The sequence below is a fragment of the Phalangium opilio genome, unplaced genomic scaffold (genome assembly GCF_054372755.1).
Source record: "Phalangium opilio isolate 3A_F unplaced genomic scaffold, DU_Popi_V2 ptg000017l_1, whole genome shotgun sequence".
Classification (NCBI taxonomy): Eukaryota; Metazoa; Arthropoda; class Arachnida; order Opiliones; family Phalangiidae; genus Phalangium; species Phalangium opilio.
In genome coordinates this window covers 1,546,924-1,569,496 of record NW_028324151.1, presented here as the reverse complement: position 1 = coordinate 1,569,496, position 22,573 = coordinate 1,546,924, and the positions used below count along the sequence as shown (strand labels likewise).

Genomic DNA, 22,573 nt, shown 5'->3' with positions numbered 1-22,573 from the left:
AAAATTCATTATTAGTTTTTGCTCAATATTCCGCAGTTTTTTATTAGGCTTAGGAAAAACGTCACCGCCTCTAGTCGAGTCTTGATCCTTTGTTTTTTAAGCCTAAAAGAAAAGAAAATGCTATTAAAAGAAGGTAAGGTACATCAGGTACCTTAGGAGGTGAAATAGTGTAGATGTAGAGCTCTCGTTAAAGACGCTTCTGAAGGTGGGCGTGGCCGGTTTTACGCATTCTAATGACTCGTGACCCTTCTTTCTTTCTTTCTTCAAAAAACCCCAGGCTGTTCAGCTCTTACTTGAATGAATTTCGCCTTGGAAAATCGGTTTTCTTTGTTTTTTAAAAACTATGCATGGTAGCCAAGCTAGATTCTAAGAAACAATTTAAGAAATTGAATTTAAGAAATTGAATTTAAAAGGATTTTATTTTGATTACTGTATATTGCCCCCCCCCGTGAATGTCGCCAAATATTGACCTGTTTCGTCCTTATGAGAACCCGTAGAATTTATGTTGGTCAAGGGGTCATATTTTCTATTTGGTGGGTTTACAAGATACTGTTTAGACCCTAAGTCTCTCAATTGCCTATTAGGTGACGCGTAAACAACTTGAAATCGAACTGAAGTGCCGTAGTTCAAGCAGAAATTGTGGTTTCTATTTGCATATCCAATTTCGTAACATTCTATACGCCATAGATCGATTAGGAAAAGAAAAAAATGATATATTGTTTGAATTTAATAGCATATATTTTAGTTGGTGAGTTGAGGATACACTGCAATCAAATGTATGTTTAAGTTTTACATATTGGCAATTTTCCCATGAGAATATATACGTTTTCGTAAGCGGCTTTTGGCGAACCAGGGGGGGGGAGTTCTTGATACCAACAGATAAAATCAATAGTTATAGAAAGAACATTTCATCCCCACGCAAGAGGCGGTACTAGACATATTGGCAAATGGTTAACCTTTGCCTAAATGCCAGTTCTTGGTATACCATTAAGTCAGAAGTTTCGCTGTGCATGCATCTCAAAATAGATCAGAACCTATTGTTAAAAGTTTATTTTGGGTTTCATTATAACAATGAATAGTCCAATGTGTATTTAAATTTGATATTAGTCGCCTATTTAATTTATCCAACGGTATAGTTGTCTATGGTTCCGTAAGAGATGCAAGTCACTAGGGAAATTAGCAAGTTCTGTGGAGATTCGAGATCGGGGAAAAGTTTAAGTTTGGCATAATGCCTATAGCAAATTCAGGGATTTTGAAATTGTACTAAATTTTATAGAATTTCATATTAGTTCGGTAATTTTCCTACTATGGCATATATAAGTTCGTAAGGTATGTTCCATAAGTTTGTCACTGGTTACAAACTGGAGCTTGTCGTGAAGTGAGTGACGTATGTCATAGATTCGAGGTAAAGCGACGCCTGGTGAGGCACAGCTGTCAAAGGCTTACAACAGACTAAATAGGACGTAGATGGAAGTCCTGTAAAATTAACTACCGAATGTAGTCGATTCTCTAACTAGCTCGAGCTGTGAGTTTCTCAGTAGCATTACGAAGCATAGGTAGTGTCATACTTATAAAAGGAACATATCACTTATAAACTTATGGTTCATGGTACTAGTCATTTATTGATACCACCAACATTATTTCTGACTTTTCTACCTATAAAATTGGGGATAATGACTTCAGACTGTCACTGATGGGAAATCCCTTAGGACTATCATCTTAATCAGAGTTTACTCGAATATTTTGTACACATAAATTGAAATTGCGCGGCGTACTTACGAGTAGATATATTACTTATATTTCGTTGAATAATTAATGATGTACCAGCCAAGGAATTCTTGGATTTATTGGTATCTTTCCGCCGTAATGTAAAACGTAAATAGGTTACTGGGTCATGCTATTTTGAAACTTTAAACCCCCGGCCCGCATCTCAATGTACCGCTTTGGATAAGCGAAACTGGAAAATCAATTTTAAATCTTGTCTCCGCTGCTGTTAATGGAAGCTTATTTTTACCTTTATTCCAGAGATTATTATCGGTCCTTTATTCTCTCTCGTTTCAGTCTTATCCGATATTATTAACAAAGGATGGTAGCTAACACTCTTCATTTCATAATCCTTAGTCTCGAGTGACTCTTATGTGTCGCGATCTAGACTCTAATACTCTGAATTTAATTTCGAGATAAATTAATTTGTCTAGAGGTGCTTTTTAATTTTAATTCAGAGATCTTCCCTCCTCCCCCCCCCCTCCTAAAGTGGAACGAACAAGACAAAACGCTCGAGTGGCTTAATGTCATTATTTGGTTAAGAAATCTCAAAATATAATTTTTATTTTTTCTCTACCAATTAAGAAAAGTCAATTTTAGAATTTGTCAAATTAAATTTCAACGTAGGTTAGGTTTTCTTCGAATCAGACAGTGTCCCTAGAGTCTAACTTTGATTATCAGAATTCTGGAGCCGTTTAGTTGCGAATGTTGGGTCAGTTTGAAGCATGGGTCAAGGAATTAATGGGTTGCAATAACTTAGCATCTATTGCAACCCACACTTTGACGTGTCAGAACTCTGGTTCTATTAGAGATACAGGGACGTCCTTTGAGTATGTTATAGTCCTATTTGTCCCCTTTCCAATGATACTAAATAATTGGGGTTACAACAATCAGGTCCCGAGTAATTAAGTAAAATAACCAAAAAGATAAGGTCAATTTTCTCCATCCCAATATGAACGAACTTCCGTTAAACCGCAATGAAGGCCTAAATTCTAACTAAACTATATCTTTTTAGTTTACTCGCTAAACCGGAAATTCTCTAGGCAAACAGTAATTAATTAATTTCTACGCGAAAGTAAATGACTTTGCTAAGAAAGAGTGTTAAAATGTGTGTGAAATGGTCTTCTTCCAGTTTAACGAGATAGAATATGAAATATTTTCGGAAATACCAAGTTTACTCTTTGCCTGAGTGGACTATATTTTTAAAAATGTACTCGCTCGCTCGCTCGTTGCACTATATATTTTAGGAAAGTGGGTCAGACAGCTGTATTTCCACGAAGCCCATCGCCCATGCAGAGAGAGGCCGAAACGTTCCACCACCCACCCGTGCAGATGTTAATACGCTTGAAGATTTAATAATTAAACAATGTCATCTCCATTCTTTGACCGTTCTCTCTCTCTCTAAGATAAGAAAAATAGATAAAAATCTTCTTATTTTTCTTCTACTTCTTGGTGGTGCTTACATACTTTACTAAACTATTTTAAGAGTGGAATAAATTAAAGGTCATATGCCAGACCATTAGACCAACTTTGGAAATATAATCTTTGGGACTTCAGAACTCGGGTTGGTTATTTGAAAGCTAAAGGGATAAACTCTTTTGATAGACTAAATTCTCCTCTTTCCAATGGTGCCAAGTACTCGCGCCTACGTCATTCATAGCTTGAGTTTTTAAGGTTTTACTGAAATCAGTTTATCTTAGACCCCCATGGCACTGGGAACAAAACATGGACGCCAGAGCTCTGCCAATTTCTAAGTTAAGGGGAAAAGTTTTTATTAAGTGGTAGATGGAGGTGTCCTCTTTCTAATGGTACAAAGTACTTGACCCTAACTATACGTCAACCGGATCTCTGATAAAGTTTAAAATAATCATTTTAGACTTGCAACTGTGAAAATTACCATCCATACGCGTGAAATATATTTAGTAAAGCTCTTAAAAGTGCTGAATATATTTTCTAGGCGGTTACGTTATGAGCAATAAAAACTTAATGTCTCGGCTAGCACTTGGACTTTAGTATATAGCGGCTAAGATGGAATAAATTAATATAAAAACAATTTAGCAACGCGGGCGGAGCCCTACTTTAATAATTAGGGGTTTTGGCGAAAACCATTAGCCTAGGATGAAACTCAACGCCATTTTGGTGGTACTGGGGGAAAAGGCAAGGAGAGCGATATTTGGAAATTAGCATGACGCGTGCTTTACGAAGATTCTCTCTTATTTACATATTTAATAACGAAGCTACGCTACGCCGAATTAACTAAAGCTCCTCCTAACGTTCAAATAGAGAAGTTATTATCATACTACTACCACCATAAGTTCATAAGATATGTTCCATACATAAGTTTGTCGCTGGTAACTTAGAAACTGGAGCTTGTAATTTTGAAGTGAGTGATGTAGGTCATGATTCAGGGTAAAGCGAAGACACCTGGTTGGGCGTTGTCAAAGGCTTAGTAATGCAGATTAAATAGGACCTAGATGGAAGTCCTGCATGTAAAATTAACCACCGAGTGTAGGACTTCAATTCTCGCTTCCATCTGTAAGTCTCTAGCATAAGTGTTATACTTATGGAAGATATCTTATAAACTTATGCTACTACAACTACCACGCTACGCTCTCTGGCCGCTAGCTGCTTCAGTGACATTCCAAGCGTTCCTCGTCCAAACACACACATACACATACAGCAAGCCGCAATCTCCGTTTGCCAGAGCTATGATAAAAGCCAATCACGCAAAGTCAGTCTCCCTCTACCATCTTGAGTCAACCGATCAGTGATTGCTCTATTTTAATATTATACAGGGTGTTCAAAAAAGGGAGGACTGAAGTACATACAGTGAGATAGTAATTGATCTGGGAATGTGTTAGAAATGATATTTTAGGTTATTGGGAAATAGGCAGTAAATAGCTTATATTATTTTCGTTGGCCCTTCTTGTTCCTCGCGTCTTACTTTCTTTCTTTCATTTCTATTAACCTTTGTCAATAGGTTAATTTGAAATTAGCCGGAGTAAGCTTTATTTAAGCTTGTCACGTGATGAGCTTCGGCTTTTCGCGTTACAGTATGCTAATCCGGAATTACGCGAGTCAAAAAGAAATATAACAAGTTGCCAGTTTTGATTAGATAAGGTGAACATCTAGAGGCATTAGTATTTGGCAACGCTCTAACGCTCTCTCTCTCGCTCTCTCTCTCTCTCGCTCTCTCTCTCTCGCTCTCTCTCTCTCTCGCTCTCTCTCTCTCGCTCTCTCTCTCTCTCTCTCTCTCTCTCTCTTGTCTTATCCGTCGGACACGGCCGGCGTCGGGTGAGGTGGCGTTTTAGTTGGCCTTCCGTTGCCCTCCTCTATTAACTCTAAATTATTGATTGGAATTAGTGTTTGGATTTCCAATGAGTGATATCGAGGTTCGCCTCGCGTCAACACGATGATATTTTTATTTCATTAATTCCCGTTCGTGTACGCGAGATTCGAACTAAGCGTGTCTAATCGAGCGTCCTATTATTGGCTTGCCACCCTTCTCCAACTTACGATACGCCTACGAATTTAGTCGCCTCGTTGAAGCCATTTATGTTCGGGGCACATTCTAATTAAAGCGACAAACAGGGTGAAACGGATCAGACGAATTCCTCTCTGATTTTGAGTGGTGCTGGATTGCGCCGAAAAGAAGAGAAATCGTTATGATAACTGTCAGAAATACGACGCTGCTTTTAAACCTTGAAATAAATAGGACGCTTCGGATTTTGAACGTTGAAGAACGACATTCGCTCAATCTGATCCGTTCCACCCTGTGTGTATTCCGTTTGAAATATGTTTTGGCGAGTTGCAGCAATAGGAAATACGGTCGATTCTTAAAACCATATGGTTTAATTTTCAATACATAACATTGTTTTTTTATAGTAATATTACAAATATAATTTATATAGCCAATAGATTTTGCACTATTTCAAATTTAATTTTGATTTCTTGCGAAACTTGAGCCAAACCTAACCTAACCTAACCTAATCTCACCGTACACCCATTGTGTAGTTCGGTTGAAGTACTTATCTCTAATACGAGAATTTTTATACTATTATTATTATTATTATTATATTAAAAGGCAGATTGTTACCTATTTAATTATATTTATGTAATGTAATCAATAGATATTCCGACAGATTAATACATTTTTATTTTACGTGACCGTCTTCGTCACGTTTTGACGAGAGACCCGTTTTCCGGGACGTGCTTACGTACAACAAATAGCTTGATTCTATCCCAACCGAATGAAATTGTTGTTTTATTCAATTCTCGCTCGCTTGTTTAGGCCGGGCAATCCATTAACGGTTATTTTCGAGCTAAATAAGAAGAAAAAAATCATCAGAGCCCGCGCTAAATAGAACGGACGCTCGTGCGTGTAATGCTCAACTGGAGGGGTATCGCATTTGCCATTTTAATACGAGAATGTTTATACCCGGGATGGTACCGAATTAGGTGGCGAGTATCCAAGGCCTCGATCATTGAGTTAGGAACAAGAAACGTCGCAAAACGGTTGGTTACATTAGTGAAACATTACTCGAAATACAACAATATTAAAACAGTTTACGGGAACAAAAATGGGGAGAAAATTAATGAAAAATAAGTTGCATGTACCAGTTGTACTTGTGTTGTGGTTGGTGACCGCGTGACACGAATTACACCGCGAATTAGTGTAGTTTAGTTTAATTGACTTGTTTAAAGGTAGGCCTATATATTTTTAAGTCTTTCGCAAAAGCAATCAGAGTTAACAAACCACGTGCCTAAGGTTGTTTTTATTTTATATATTAAAAAATAATTTTAAATATTTTATTATGGCGCCTGTATGCTGGATTTTCCCTGAGCACAGGTGTGCGGCAGGAGCAACATTTCTACAGGGGCTATGGGAAAATACATTAGGTACCAATCCCCTTTATGTTTGCTTTCCCGTAATACATATAAAAAGCCATCGATTCCGGCTACAAACACCAAAACCGATGAAAACACTCTTAAAGACATCTAACATGTACCTACAAAACCGATTTTTCTAATATTACAAAATCCACATCGTTAGGCTTAGAGTTGACTTTTTTCCGCACTCCCGGCTGGCTCGTAACAGTTCATGAGTCACTTCCTATTTCCCCGTCGGCGGCGGGGGGTCCCGGATTGGTAGCTAATGTGCAGGACGACATTATTACCCCGTGCTACAAATAAGAGCGGAACACTATTAGACTATTACGAGAAAAACGGGCCTTGCTTGATTGCTTGCTTGGCTGGGTATTCGCCTTTTGTGAAATTCCCGTTCAGTTCGTTAACTGATTATGTTAGGGGTTGTAGTCACGTGACAATTTGGGTGTAATGGTACCCACCCACTTCGTGTTTTGTAAAGAGTGCTTGGTTATTAGCTGTGGCAAATAGAAGTAACAGAAAGTGAGGAAGTAAGCCCTGAGATAATTTTAAAAGCAATTTTCCTTATTAGCTCTAAAACGTAATAAGTACTGAGAGTACGTAATTACATCCTTGGAAGGTAGTTAAAGGCCGTAAGAAAATGGTGTAGATATCCCCTTTAGCAAGAGTGTAACTGAGATATCTCAAGAGCCCTATCAAATTTCATGAATTTTCATTGTGTTTACACATAGAATACTCGATCACTCCTTTCTTTTTCTTTCTCGTGGAGGAAACAAACTTTGAGAGATCTCGAAGACGTACGTACTTCCTTGAACGAGTTTGAGACCAAACTCTAATATTTACACTAGGTGTAACTCAGCACCGCCGTTTCCTGTTCAGGCATTATATTTTGCGCTCTCAACCAGTTGCGAACTCACCCCCTCCCCCTGCAAACCCTGGGAGTAGAACCCTCCTTTTATGGATATGACATAAGCACCTGTAAGCTCTTAGGCCTTTGCACAGGGTACCCAGTGTTACAATAGGTATGCGGATTGATACGCGGCGTTAAATCTCGTAAAAGAAAAAGTAGTGTTGTATATATTTGGAAGATTACGTTGGGTCAGTGGCAGCTGCGCATCGAAAATAGTATAAGCGGAGGGGACCCTCATTGTTCCCTTGGAATTGGATCTCGACTTATTGCGTGGTATGTCAGACTCTTGTACGCGTGATGGTGGTGGTTCACCTTCACCACCCCGACCCCTGCAGCGTGTGGCTTCTCCGTAGGAAATTATCGACAATCGTGTATTCGTATAACTCTCCCTCATTGATGAATGTAATTCAACAACGCTAGCATGCAAGGACTTCGTATTTGCTAAGAGGACCAACAAGGAAATTATTTTTTTTATCATTGCATTTACTCCTGCCTACCTTTACAGTAATTACTTAGAGGTTAATTAATTTTGTATGACCTTGAAGTACCAGAAACAATACAGTTCCTCATTTAAGAATATAATGTTGTAATTAATAATGAGAGGAATCCTTTGACCATTTCAAACCCTATTTGTAATCCTTTTGTACTTACGTCATGGTAAAACATCGTCATTCTCAAATAACAAAAGTGTGACGTCATTTAAGTAACCCTTTTATAACCCAATTTGTTATTTCGTCACGGAAGCGTCGTCATCCTCAAATTTCCAAAGCACGCAGGACGTCATTTATGGGAAGAGCTCCATTAACTTATCCGAGAGTCCTCCTAACTATAGGTATAACCTAATTTTAAACCCTAAACATATCCTTATACTTTACCCAAAGTTGCTTTTCGATTTTCCCGCGTCGTCTTTAGTGCCTTGTCAAAGTGTTTAATGACCAAAACTTTTCGAGGAAAGGAATAAGAAAGTTGATAATAACCGCGAGCGCGGCGAAATAAATAAAGCATAAAGAGCTAGGGTCGAAGCCCCCGCTAATATGGAAAACATCGCGATAGCTATTCGCCCCCCAAAGACTTTGTCCTATACTTCGTGTTCTACGGTCATTAGCGCCTTACTTCTTGTCCCTACAAACACGCCTAAGAAAAAAAAAAACGTCTAGCTGTATGCCTAGAACTTGGGGCCCCGCTCCTTCTTAGATGATGGAAGGAATAATGCATTGATGGTACGTACCGGGGAGCACACCTTACCACGTCGAAAACCACATCCCTTATCCATGCAGTGGATTTGCGCCTAAACCATAGTCATTGAGCTTCTTGGTTTGCCAGTTTTTACCATTTAAATTTGGGTAGACTTAAGCCACTATGAAATGAATCCGGGGGACTTAGACCATCAACTGTAAGTTAATATACGCCATAATTTTGGTAATTTTCACATTGAAATTTTACCAAGTACAAAGCCTGACTGCGTTATCTTTCCTCTTGAAGGATTTAACGAAAAGCTTGGTACGATTTTAAGATGAAAACTTGATATGATAGTACGCGATTTTTTATTTGCTCTAACGACTTGGGGTGCTTTTACAAGCTTCAGGATTTATAGGAACGTATTCCTAAATATCCATTACAACCATCCGTATATTGTCTCCAGGTTACCGTGACTTTTATCAGCCGGGTCAAAGGTTAGATTTCTATAGATTATCATTTGTAACATTTTGGGTTTCCCTCTTGCCTCGAAGACGTTCATTATATCGCACCTATCCAAAAAGGATATGTTGGTATATATCATCCATCGCATCTCAACCGCGAACTACAGGTACTTATGGGATGGCGAAAATACACCCCCATAGGTAACGACGAATTCTTATCAGACTATACTCTAAAGAGGCTTCGTGTCGTTGGCGCTAAACCGAAGCCAAGATGAGACTCGAGACACTGTCGGTACGCTTGGTTGCTGGCTGCCTGGCGCTTTCAACAAAGACTATTTACACCCGGTAGGACTAGCTACACATCCGTTGAAACTCTACCATTCTCAAGATATGGTTACGTTTACTTCGCTTATGCCTTTTGCTAGGACGAGAGAGATATGTAGCCTGAAACAGTGAAGATATGTCTAATTGTTTCCGGAAGTTGAAGGCCATAACTAACTAAGGAATTTTAAGAGTAGGATGTGTTATTGACGGCGTTCAGCTTGGCAAACCGATCCCACGGTTACTTCTATATAAACAATGTCTTCGGTATGTGCACTGAACGCGCAGGGTGCCTGCAAACAGTTGTACGAATCATCAGTCGTTAGTCCTTGCGGACTTTAAATGGTCTATGTAGTTTTGGTCTTTTGCAAAGAGGAGAGAGTATTTCGTATCGATCGATTCGTGCGTAGGCCATACTAATATCGCTGGCCTTTTATCTGTAGCCGTCCATACATCGGCTCGGCAATCCCCCCAGCCTTAGCACGCTCTACGGCCTCCCCCGCTCCGGCCCTCTACCGCTTTTCTTACGGTGTCACTCTAATAGTCTGTCATAAAATACGTAAAGCTCGAAAAGTGTACTCGGGGCCACATATATCCTATACACCAAAGGTATACGCCCTGCACCCCCCTTAATACTTTTACCTATGTACGTTTCTTTTTCCACTCTCGAGATACCGTTAGACGCACTTTACTTTCGTGCAAGGCAATAGCCCACCCGGCTATCTCTTTTCGCTAGCCAGTTTTCAAAATGCGCCCAACGTTACTACTATCATTCCTACAGGTCTACAACCTTACTGTCATACGTTAATAACACTTCTCTAAGTTTATGAGAACTCAAAAGAGTCTTATCAGGTTGTCTTCCTCGCTCGCTCGTGTACCGTTCCGTTGTTATCTATTTTTGCACGTGCACAAAGCACGCGCTCCCCCACTTTTCCCATCTTCCACTTGGGTTTATAAGTTGCGCGTATTACCCTTTCGCGTTATTGTTAAGATACGAACTTAGATGAGTATAATTTAACTTGGGCGAGTACATGATATAGTCTTTCTCGTAATGGTAATGGGAGAAAACGCTTTTACGTAGTATTTTTAGTCCGCTGTGTAGCCTAGGAATCGTCCGTTGCCATAAACCTCTTTGAGAAATATCGGTGTATAGTTGAGATTTCGTGTTTTAACAGAAACGTTAACTCGTTTAACTCGAAAAGCCCCTCTCTAGTTTCCTAAGAGCCGCGCACGCGATCCACTCAACAATTTCTCCCCAGTTTATGTTCTGACATTTATATTTGACTACTACTTGTTCTAACAAAAGTTAATAGTCGCGCCAAAAACCCTAAACTAAAATGAAACGGCGAATAGGCCTTTTTCACTTTTGAAAATCATTAGTACGTACACTCGTTCTCTTCTGGTTTGTTATTTACGGCGGTAATGGTACGTTATGTAGGGGGACTCGCTTCACAAATGATGGGTTTTTGATAGTTTGTCAAATTCATTTTGTTAAATTGACAAAATACGCGAGACCTACTTTGGTTTGGTTTAGTGGCAGAGATTCGAGTTGAAATTTCAAGTCAGTTTCTAATTGAAGGACCTTATACACCTATCAATCTTCAGAACATCGTTTACCGTATTCCGAAACCGTTCAATCGTTTCGTCTAAACATGATCTAGAGAAACTTACTACGAAGTTTCTAACCAAAGTTAGTTTAAACTTTACGAGTAAATGAATAGAAATCTTCTAAGTGTTGTTGACAGTTTCGAAGAGCCAAGGACGAAGGGGGAACTAACGATATTTGACACCCCTTTCGTAACACACGCTCCATATTAGCCCCCGAATGTATCGAGATATATAGTTTTCCAAGACACGTACCACTAGTCACTAGTCTAGGATTTCTAACACTTCTGCTTCTCGTCAAACGGAGATGCAATTTCCTCCTCCCAAGGCCTAACTATAAAGATTCCCCGATTGAAGTAAACAGTATAGGAAACTCTCACTCAAGTATCACGTGCCATGTTGTAGCGCGCGCGCCTTTACTCAAAATTGCGCGTGAACCTAAGTTCTTTTATTCTTAAGCTCGAGGTCATCGGCCATCTTGTTTAAATTTGACTTGAAAAGCTCGAGACATTCCTACACTATAGAGTATAAACACGAGGAGTATAAGGAGTGGCAATATCTCCATCCAGTCTTATTTCTCTAAAGAAGTAAATAAGGACAGGGACTTTAATTCTAAAGAGGACCAGAAATTAAAGAAGTATTTTATTTTTTACAAACGGAGCTAGGACGCAACGAACTTAGAGGAATAAATTGATTTCATTTACTTCCCAGTACTTAATTAAATTAATTTCTTGATATACTAGAATAAATACTGTGAATTTAGTATGACTTTGATGTACTTACTGTAGTAAAGGCCAATCTTAATACAGTGGCTTTTGTATGGCGAGTTCTCCCATCCCCAATAGAGTAGGGTTTAAGATCCGTGATAAAGGCAAAGAAACTAACTTTGTCGGCACGCGATCGAAGCTAGAGCTCAGTGTTGGTGGTCTAAAAGTACGCTCTAACCCAACACAGAGAGAGAGAGATCCATTCGCCGCAATCACTTTTTATTTTGTAGAAAGTTCTAACACTTTTCACTATACTACCTCGCCGACTTTTATTTCGTTTTTGGCCCAAGGCCTATATTTTCGAGGTTTCCTTGGTTTTCTATCCTTTCCTTTCCTTCAACTCTTAGCCAAGGCCTAAGATTCTCTAGGAACTTCCTCCTGTAAGTAGCGAGAAGAGACGACGTCTGATGTCTCTTCTCGAAGAATGACCTCGGATCACGAAGAAGTAATTAAGGAACAACTACTAAAGGAAAGGAAAGGAGATAGAGAATAAAGTTTAAAGGTTTCAGGCGACATATCGAAAATTTATTTTTAGTATTTCAAGGATGTAGTCGGTATAGTTTTGGGTGAAAGGTAAATGCCACAAGTATGGTAATTCATTCCCCTATTTCCTGCGCAGTCCATGTTGCACAGAAACGTGTTTAAAATAGGGTGCATGGTTCAGTTGTGATTTGCCCTACATTGATTGTGTACAAACGTTTATCAGGTAGTATTGACTGATTAGGTTAGGTTAAGTTTCTCCCTTGCTTCGTGTACGAGGGGCCAAAGGTTAAAGGGTCACGCATGATTTGGCCTTTCGTAATGCAAAGACAGCGCTTGAAGAGGTAATTAATATATGTATTAAGATATCGAATATTCTAGTAGAGTTTCCGTTACGATTTACGTGGGACTCATCAAAAGGTTAAAAGGTCACTTACCCTTTGAACTTTATACGGAGACAATCAAATTATATCGATATTAAGAAATCAAATATTTATTACGTACGTATTTACTTAAACATTGACGGAACACTCACTCGTGAACATGTTCAAATTTCCAAACCATTTACGTGGACATTTTTTAAAAAGAGAAGCTTGGTTATACGTCATGGAATGGAAGAACGGGGGGTGGAAGGGGGGCTGGAAAAACTGATTAATGTAAAAAGATTGGATGGATGCGATAACTAATACCGTCTTCGGGCCCCGGAAAGACTCGACGAAGGATTCTCTCCGATTGGATAAAAATAATAAGATTTTCCAATAAAATAGAGAAAAAGAAATTGATGGCTAAGAAGGAAAAACGAATGAAAAATTTGACACTGTCCCTGTTAAATCAACTGGATGGAGACTATCTTGATTTTTAGACAATATCTCCTCATTTTATTAATGGCTCTTCCTTACCCTTGACTGAACGGAGCCGACAAAAATTAATGCCTTTTCCCCCTTGAATACCCAAATTATATTATTGTATTCTGTATGCATGTTTTGGCCTACTTTTGGGAAAATTACCAATCCAATATCCTGGTCTTTAGGCAACAATGTAGCAAAATATCTGAACCAATGAATTTCATATAAATATAAGATAAGACAAACTTTTAAGTTACTCTACTCTTTGGGGAACCGATGGCCCTCTTAAACAAGGTTTTAATAATTTGCGAGATTCCGTTTGATGAACACCTGCTAACCAAAGGCTCTAGGAATTCGGAATTCAAAGCCGGGGGTTTTATTAATTACCGAGATACTTTTGCGTTTTAAGTTTATTCTCCAGTCGCGGCTCGGCTTTAGCGCTCTTTCGTTAAAATTTAAATTTTTCTATACGACTATGCTAGTGGACTTTGCGCCATTCTCTTACATGAATATGTAGATACCCTTTGGTGTCTTCGTACGCTTATATACTATCAAATGCAAATAGAAATTACCGAGAGCTTACGTTGTCTCTGGTCCAACAAAAATATACAGAGTGTTTTACAGTGAGTTTGCAAGGGGACCTTGTCTTTACCGCTTCAAGTAAAGTCCTACTTTCTGCCGCTTACATTTGCATTTGATACTATGCAATATATTGATATTTAGTACGCGATGGCGCGAATTGAAGCTGGGAAAAGACGTACTGTAATATACCACAATGAAGAAAGGCTGGTTTGTTTATGCGGGGAAAACGTATATAGGGAAGTTCTCCACTCGTACCCGAGGGACAACATTCGCTTTGTTCTTCGACGATCAAAGGAAATATCATCCAAATTTAGCCAAGTATATTTCATAAATGCATCGCGAATAAACAATGAAAAGAAAAGGCGAGAATGATAAAAACAAATGCGCATACATTTTCCTTACAAAACAAAGTATAGACGACGAGCTACAAATATTAAGCACTTTGGAACTGCTACTCCGTCCGCTTCAGCGAGTTGCTTAAGTTGAACCATAAACAAATGTAACGCGAGGACGTACCATGCAGACTTCCTCAAGAATATATTATTTGCTCGGTCCCCTGTTTAACGCAACCCCAAGTATTTGGTATCATTGGATAGATTAAGAGTTGGACTATCACGCCCCTTAAGGAATTTCGAAATGCGTTTAGTTTAACGGGAGTTGTGAATTTTTAAAGTTGGTTAACAATTTTTCCTCGATGAAAATTACTTTTTCATTCAAGGCGTTTTTTCTCAGTCACGGATTAACGTAACCCCTAGTATTTAGTATCGTTGGTTAGATAAAGAGTTGGACTATGATATCCTAAAGGAATTTAGAGTTTGGTTTTGTTTTGGGGGAGTTACGACGTTTCAAAGTTGGTTGGTGTCCTGGAAGTTTATTTGTTCTTGATTGAAGATTCGGCCTTTGAAAGTCTGGTCACGTACTAATTTATCTTCGTAGCATTATTTAGCACGCGCGCACGTATTTACTTTATTGCCTATTTTTCTTCCTGTATTCTTTTGTACGTTACATAAAAATTATTATTCACTTTATTCATTCCTTTCTCGTGCAGTGTTTTTCCTTCTATCCTACAGTAAGATTCATACTGTGGTCTTTTTTATTTATTATCAAATACAATTTATCGATTAAACTATAAAAGAATCATAGCTTAAAAGTGGCGGTATAATTTCCATAGAAAAACTTGGGAAAATAGATAAATTTAATGGCTACAATTAAAGCGTGATTTTCGTAAGGTTTATCATAAGGTCATAAGATATGTTCACCATAAGTTTGTCACTGGTAACTTAGAAACTGGAGCTTGTCATGAAGTGAGTGAGGAAGATCATAGATTCGAGGTAAAGCGAAGACGCCTGGTGAGGCGTGGCTATCAAAGGCTTGGTGATGCAGACTAAATAGGACCTAGATGGAAGAAGTCCTGCATGCAAAATTAACCACTGAGTGTAGGACTTCAATTCTCGCGTTGTCGTTCTCGAACTAGTTATCTTGAGCTGTAAGTCTCCAGCGTTACGAAGTGTCATACTTATGGAAGGAACATATCTTATAAACTTATGCTTTATTATGTCGTTATCTTCCTGTACTTTTTATGCTAATATTTCATACACGAGTCTCTTGTATATCGGTCAAAATGTAGAAGTGGGATTTTGTCGAGTATTCATTTAAAAAAAAACCCACTGGTTATATTTTTTCTGGGAACGGAAAAACGAAAGTTATGTTTGAAAGGGGGGAACCCAGTGGATGCATGCCGATAAATATCCGCAGCTTGGATCAGGATGGAGGTTGAAACTTTTAAAGCTGATTTATCGGTCTATCTAAGAGAACTCCCCTTCCTTCTTTAAAAAAGGATCGGCGCTCTTGCTTGCTTGCTTTGAGAGGGTTTATATACGACCAGAAATCTTAGTTTTGTTTAAAGGGATGATGAAAAAAAATTGGAAGGAGAAGCTCCTCGAGAACGATCAGGGGCCAAAAGAAGAAGCGAGGAAAGTGAAGGCCTCTTCAAAATCCAAATGGTCATTAGGCGGACGGATCTGGCGGCTGGGGGTTTACATTGAGTGTATGATACCGGAGGGGGGGGGTTCATGGGGATAGGGGGCGGGGGAAATCTGGGTCAGTTTGGCTTGGACTTCGGGAACATACGTTGGCGATTAGGCTTTAAAAGGTCGTCGCTATATCTTGCCTTTCGCCTCCACAATCTTTGGCATGAGGGAAAGTATATTAACCGGAAGTAGGGTTGGGGTCCTGTTTTGAGATGAAGGGTTGCCCCATACGTCCCAGAGAGCCCTGACATACTTTGATCGGTTAGGGTATACAAAAATAAGCCTTAAAGGTTGGGGAATTTGAATCTGAAAATTTTGTTTCGCTACAGACTACACCTGTATAGTTTGACCACCACAAATGAGCTTAATGAATTTAGAACTTGACTCGAAGGGTCCACTTGCACTTCCGGTTAATTTTGTTCGGTATCGACGTCGTAAAAATGTAGTATTACGCGAGCGAGGGTTCGTTTATCGTATCGGGTTCGATGGTTCCCGTATCGATTTTAACGCGGCTAAGCTTAAGAGAGCAGCCCTGGATCTCCCGCGAGTTCGCCGCTTGTTTGAGCCCCGAGAATCAATGCTATAGCTTAGCCTTTAAACGATATCCACGCATCTATGGAGTATGGACCACCGCGTCTTTTCTTTCTTTTTCCAAAATTCGGTGCACATGGGCCAGAAAAAAAATGAGAGAGAAACTATAGTTCCCGCCCGTTCAAGTATAGATGGAGATATTGGGGTATACAACGCTGAGATTTCTTAAAGGAATCGTGAAGTCTTTAAACCTATTAGAGCTATCTCAGAAGCCTTAAGTGTGACGTCACCTAAGGCTACTGTCGTCCGCTTACACCCTTCCATTTCTTATTTGTTATCAAAATGCGGACTAGCAGCTTTGACAAAGGGACACTCACCGTCTTTGGTAGAAGAAGACGGGGGTAACCCGACCCCCAAATCGACCCTAACAAATCCTTATCTTACAATAACATCCACGAATTCAACGGTGAGGGTCGTATATATTTCATTAGACCTTTGAACGGTCCTAAACCTTAACGTTTATTGACCCTCGTAACTTGAACCGAGTTTGAAGAGGTGACGTACTTGGTTGGGGTTAGACCATTTTCGCGTTATCAGCAAAGGCTTATAAAAATAATAGCCCCAAAAGCTTAGGGTCGTATTAAATAACGCGTGTCCTAACTCCGTGTATGATTTTTCTCTCAGCTATTGCCAAACTGTATATTTATATACGTAGCAAAGTGATTCCGATGTCTAAGTCTATTTGATCAATCTTACCGATCTCTCTCTCTCTCTCTCGCCATCAAAAGTTTCCTGGCGATCAGGGCCTGTTTTTACTTTGCTCAAGGGCAATTTGACGAAAATCCTTTGGACACGTAACTCGCCTTCGATTACCGTCTGTATATACCCAGGACCTCGAGAGACAATTCGCGACAACAAGCTTCTCTTCACCGACATTTTTTTTGGTTTTTTATTTAAAGATCAACAAAAAATTATTGATTCTTCTCTTTTCTTCTAGGCCTATCTTCTTTCTTGTTTTTAGGATATCGCTAGGTGTCCAATAAGCGAAGGTAAAAAGATAGGGGTCAAACGTAAAATGTTTTTGCAAAAAATGTAAGGATAGGTTTGGACAAACATAAATCTTTTTGACGTAAAAAAGGATCTGTACACACTTAACCTGGTATCTTTCCCTCTTTGTTATGTCATCGAAATGGTCTATTAAACCAGATAAATGCGTTGATGCTTAGCTTATAAAATGTACTCCTTTGCTAGTCCTCTTTAGATCTAAAAAGTCCATGGTTATAGCCAGACTATCCAATAATACAGCTACGTACCTGCGTGGGGTACTGAGTTGATTTAACATAGCTCTAGAGTAAATGGCTACGGAATAAAGTGAAAAAGAAAAAATCAATTAGCGTATTAGCTTGCCAGGGAGTGTATTTCAAAGTTATCTAGTCAAAACGTGGACCGTAACACCCTTGTACATCCTGTACCAGTGTCAATCGAACATCCTTTTTTTACATTGTCAAAAATCGAATGGAGGTATAAAAAAAACCCCCGGCTAAAACAATGCCAAAACATTAAACCCCCGTATATAGTTTACCTAATCCGCTGCTATTCACCGTCGCCAGCGGATCTTCGTCCTAAGCAATTAGCTTCGGTTTCAGGTTATATTGTCGCCGATGAAAGGGAGAAGGAGACTACACCTATAGGACTGAAACTGGGTGGAGTTGGCGGTGTAGCCTTGGTGTCAACCTCGGTTGGTCCGGGTCGTACTACGACCCCGAAAAATCAATGAAGCCCAGCCAGGCTAGCTAGGGTTTTTCTTTTTTTCTTTGCTTATTTCGACGAGGAAATGGGGACCGGGACTTTGGGTTGGCAAACGCCACTTCCGTTTTGAAATCATCAAAATTCCAAACTTTCATCGTGCAGTTCTCACTTTCTCTTTTCATTCTTTCTTTCTGTTGTTTAGTTTGGACTTTATTTTAGAGAAGTTCTATTCCCAAGGGAATTCTTTTAGTCTTACCTAAAAAAGAAAGAGGAATAACTATGCAAACCCCTTTCCACGCATGCAGCATTGCGGAGCCAACAAACAAACTCTCCCAGTCGCTCTCAAGATGGATTAAGCTAGGGTCAAATTCTAATGGACGTATAAGCTTAACCTTACATTAATTTCCAGCTTGCTCCCTTTGCTTACTTGCTTTCCTTTTTCTCTTTTTCTTGAAAGTCCCGCAAAGGCTTAGCTGAAAGAATTTAATGAAACTCTACGTTAACCCGTTTGGTGTACGAAGTTCATTAGACGAAGAATGCGCTTTATAGCAATGGGAGATTGAAATAGCTGAGTGTTAACAACGAGTAAGGAGCGCCATTTTGGTGTTAGAGAAAATAATGGAAGATAACCTGATATTAAGCTATAGAACTGATTGGTTGGTGCACCCAAATTAGGTAGAGAGATGGAAATCGATACTGAGTTGGAGTACGTCTTTTACATCATACTGGGAACTACAGTTAACTTTCACGCACTCCTGCGTATCTTCACTTTTAATTCTATACACGTGCCTTGATCGTAGAAAAAAAAGCCTTTGTTATTGATCGACTGTAATTTTCGATTAATTATAAACTTGTTTGATGATTAACATAGTTTTAATGATAATAATGGGAGCTTATTATTTTTTAATTTTCCGCTCCGTTCATTATAGTTCTATCATAAGTTTATAAGATATGTGTACCATAAGTATGACACTATTCCTATTAAGTCTGTACTAAGCCTTTGAGTGCGCCTCACCAAGCGTCGCTTTACAAGAATCTATGACCTACGTCACTTCATAACAAGCTCCAGTTTGTAACCAGTGACAAACTTATATGGAACGTATCTTATAAACTTATGGTACTATACTTTCTACAAAGAGCAGAGCAGTAGCGATTCGTCTTAGATATAAGGAAGAGTGTATTTTTGACAATCTTATAATCAATCACTGTCCGTGCCAATGGACTTATCTCTGTCGTGTTGGGATTAAACTAGATCGTCGGTGGTTATAACTCTCACGTCGATCTAGAGTTCTCGTCTAGAAAACTCGTCTACCAAAAGTTGCGAAATAGGTTTTAAATTTCTCTACCACAAATGAAATGACTCTGAGGCATTTGTCAAATTGTCCGAGACAAATTGTAATTGGACGAAATTCCTTGGCGAATTTCAGCTGACTGTACGATACGATTGCTATGGGAATTGAATTAACTAACTTGATTAGATGAGCAAGGAAAATGGGTCAAATTCTAATGGAGTTTTTGCAACGTCTTCACTCAATGTCATTTGTAATATACGTATAGTATACAGGGTGTTTTTGAAATGTCTTTCACAATTTAAGGGACATTTTTCTTTGCAGGATTTCAAGTCGAAAATGTTGTTTCATATTTTGCCCTAAGGGTTACCGTTTAAATCGAAAAATATTATTTATTACTAATCGATAATACTGTTTTTAACCCTTAAAATTAAAATAATACGAGAGAGGCCCTTAAATAATTGATATAGAGGCATTATAAGTCTTCTGTTTAAAGCTGCAAGCAGACTTGTTGGATAAAATTTTAAAAACACGAGTACTTATACATCATGGTACGCGTACCTAACCTCTCTCGTCTAGCTGTTGAAAATTGTATGGCTTCGCTCGGCCGTAGAATTGATTATTTGACTCGCGCAAAATTATTTCGGGAACTTTCCCGACTGATTTAAGATTCAGGGCTCAAAGAAGGGATTAAACTTTAATTTATTCACTCTTAAAATCTATTTCACGTTTTTTAAGATGAAATAAAACAGTTGGGACCTTTGCAATACTGAAAAACCAAGTCTTAATACGCTCATAAACAACGTGACATTAATTATTCCCGCCAAAAAATTGTTAAAGCGCGTGACATTAGTTTTTCCCGCCAATTTGTTAATTTAGGCCTTATATTTTAGCATTTTGGTTTTTAATTGATATTTACAACGCTAGATTAAGTTAAACCCAATTAACGCGCACCACATTTTGTCAGCAGCATTTTCAACAAGGTAATCTACATTTAACTCAAAATGGCCAGAAGAGCGGTTGCTAATTGGCCCTAGGTCCAAATTAACCTTATAACGAGACAGGCACTTAGTCACGTTTTAAATACCACTAGAAAAACAGCGTTAATATCCCTTCACGGGACTGTACTAGGAAACACTGTAGCGATGTTAACCACTGTTGAGGTCAGGCTGTTGAAGGAGACGGTAGCCCGTGTACCCTGTCCCTGACAATGGATATACCTTGATGGGTTCGCTTCCTACCAACCAATTACTTCGATCGAAGATGAATTTACTTTCAAAATTCAATTTAAAAAATGGTTCCTTCCGAATGAAAAGTCTTTATGGTCTTTATGGGCCTTTCGAAATTATATGACAAACAACAGGGAAGCAAGCGCTATGGGATACATGTACAGGTACCTGCATGGAGGTTGCTATTAGGGAGTTGGGGCTTAATTACGAAGCTTTACCCGAAACACGGTCGATAAGAGTAATTCGTTTTTCTCTTCCTACTTCACGGGCTCGATCTTCTTGCCCACTTTTTGCCCCCCCCCCTTTTTCTTCTTCGGGGAGTTTTCTATACCGGGATTCAATTAGAAATGAATCGATTTCGCTAGTGATTGATCAAGTTGTAGACTCCTTTTTCCTAACGGCTATAAACTATATCGACTTGGGTTTTGGACCAAAGAGAGAGAGAGAGATTCTCAAAGGCCTAACCATCTCTATATATATATACACTCCCTCGCCTCCCACGTTTTTAGCTACGCTGTAATAATTAAGGTTCGTGAAAATTGTACTTTTTCATCGGATGTCGTGGTGTTTTTATAGTATTATAAAGTAACCTTGATATACTAGAAATAGTACTGATACTAATTTTTACATCCACCCCAAGCTACTGTAGGTTTATAGAGTTGTGAAATTGAAATTCGAATCTTACCTTTATTAGGGTTTATAAGATCCATGTTAGTGACTGGAAATGTTAGAATTAGTCAAGTTAATTCTTTCAAAATTGTCATATGGTAATATATGAAATCAGTTGTTGAAAAATGTTTCCCTAACTGATTTCAACCGCATCTTAATTCCAAAGTTTCAGTTTGTTAATCTAAAATAAAATGGCAATGCAATGGTTTCCGGCGCATGTTGTGCAATAACTGCAATTCCATACGTCACTTACGTGTCAGTACTGATGTAGGGTAAACTTTTATTTCGATATTGAGCATCTTGTTCGTATTTTGGATGGAAGGGGGAGATCTTGACTTTCTCCTTATATCAGTAATGGCTTCAATCTTCACTGGGTTCGCTGGCTGGACCTGTTCTTCTTACTTAAAGTTGCCGTATGGTCTTCTTTATTGACGTTCCCCGTTCCCTATGTTTCTTTATATACGTCTAGACTCGAGTAGACTTTGATTTATAAGGTAGTTTCGACTTCCTCCAACTCTGGCAAAAATCTCGGAAACTTAAAGCTTACGACTGTGAAAAACCGCCTATAGATAGAGAAGGTATTTTACAGCTAGAATGAGTTCGGTTCTTTTTGGTCGAACTGAGAAACTTGATTGAATCGAATCGGTTTCAATTTTGGTCTTTTACGATTTCTTTCGAGTATTCTTTACATTTCATTTCCTCTTTAAATTGCTCGATTGGTGCGAAAATTGCAAAATGCGTTACGCAATTTTCAGGTACATCAAAAGTTAAATTACTAAAATTGTTTAGGTCCCAGCTCTATATAGGACACGAAAACTTTTATTTACAATTCCTGCAATTTTAAGGTGCATCATAAGTTAAGTTCCTAAAATTGTTTAGATCTTCAAGGAAACTTGTATTTACTATTCCTTTACTCAATTTTCTGTCGTCTAGACATAAGACAAGATTATAATAGCAAATTGGTATTATTATACTTGACAGGAAAGTTAATTTAGTACTTAATTTTTACGCTTCGGTTTCTTTATTTAATTTAGGATGGGAACCAGTCAAATATTTGACAAGTGTTTAAGTTTATTATCTTGTCATTTATTTCAGAGTGATGTCTCGTCTGGTAATCTTTTGGTTAAACTTTTAAATTTTAATTTTTTTCAGGAGAGTGTGGGGAAGATAGCCCGTGTCAGCATCTGTGTTTTGATTTGCACGATGGTACATTCGAATGTGGTTGCAGAGATGGATTCACGTTAAGCGATAATGGATATAGTTGTTCAGGTATTA

General features: G+C 38.7%; 1 protein-coding gene across 1 annotated transcript in view; it reads left to right on the top strand.

The window, feature by feature from the left end:
* LOC149702303 (pikachurin-like) overlaps positions 1-22,573 on the top strand; it is a 37,038-nt gene that overhangs the window by 3,788 nt on the left and 10,677 nt on the right. The window contains exon 3 of the mRNA XM_089866080.1: positions 22,451-22,567. Within this exon, the coding sequence (XP_089722206.1) occupies positions 22,451-22,567 (117 nt within the window). The remainder of the gene's footprint in view (positions 1-22,450; positions 22,568-22,573) is intronic.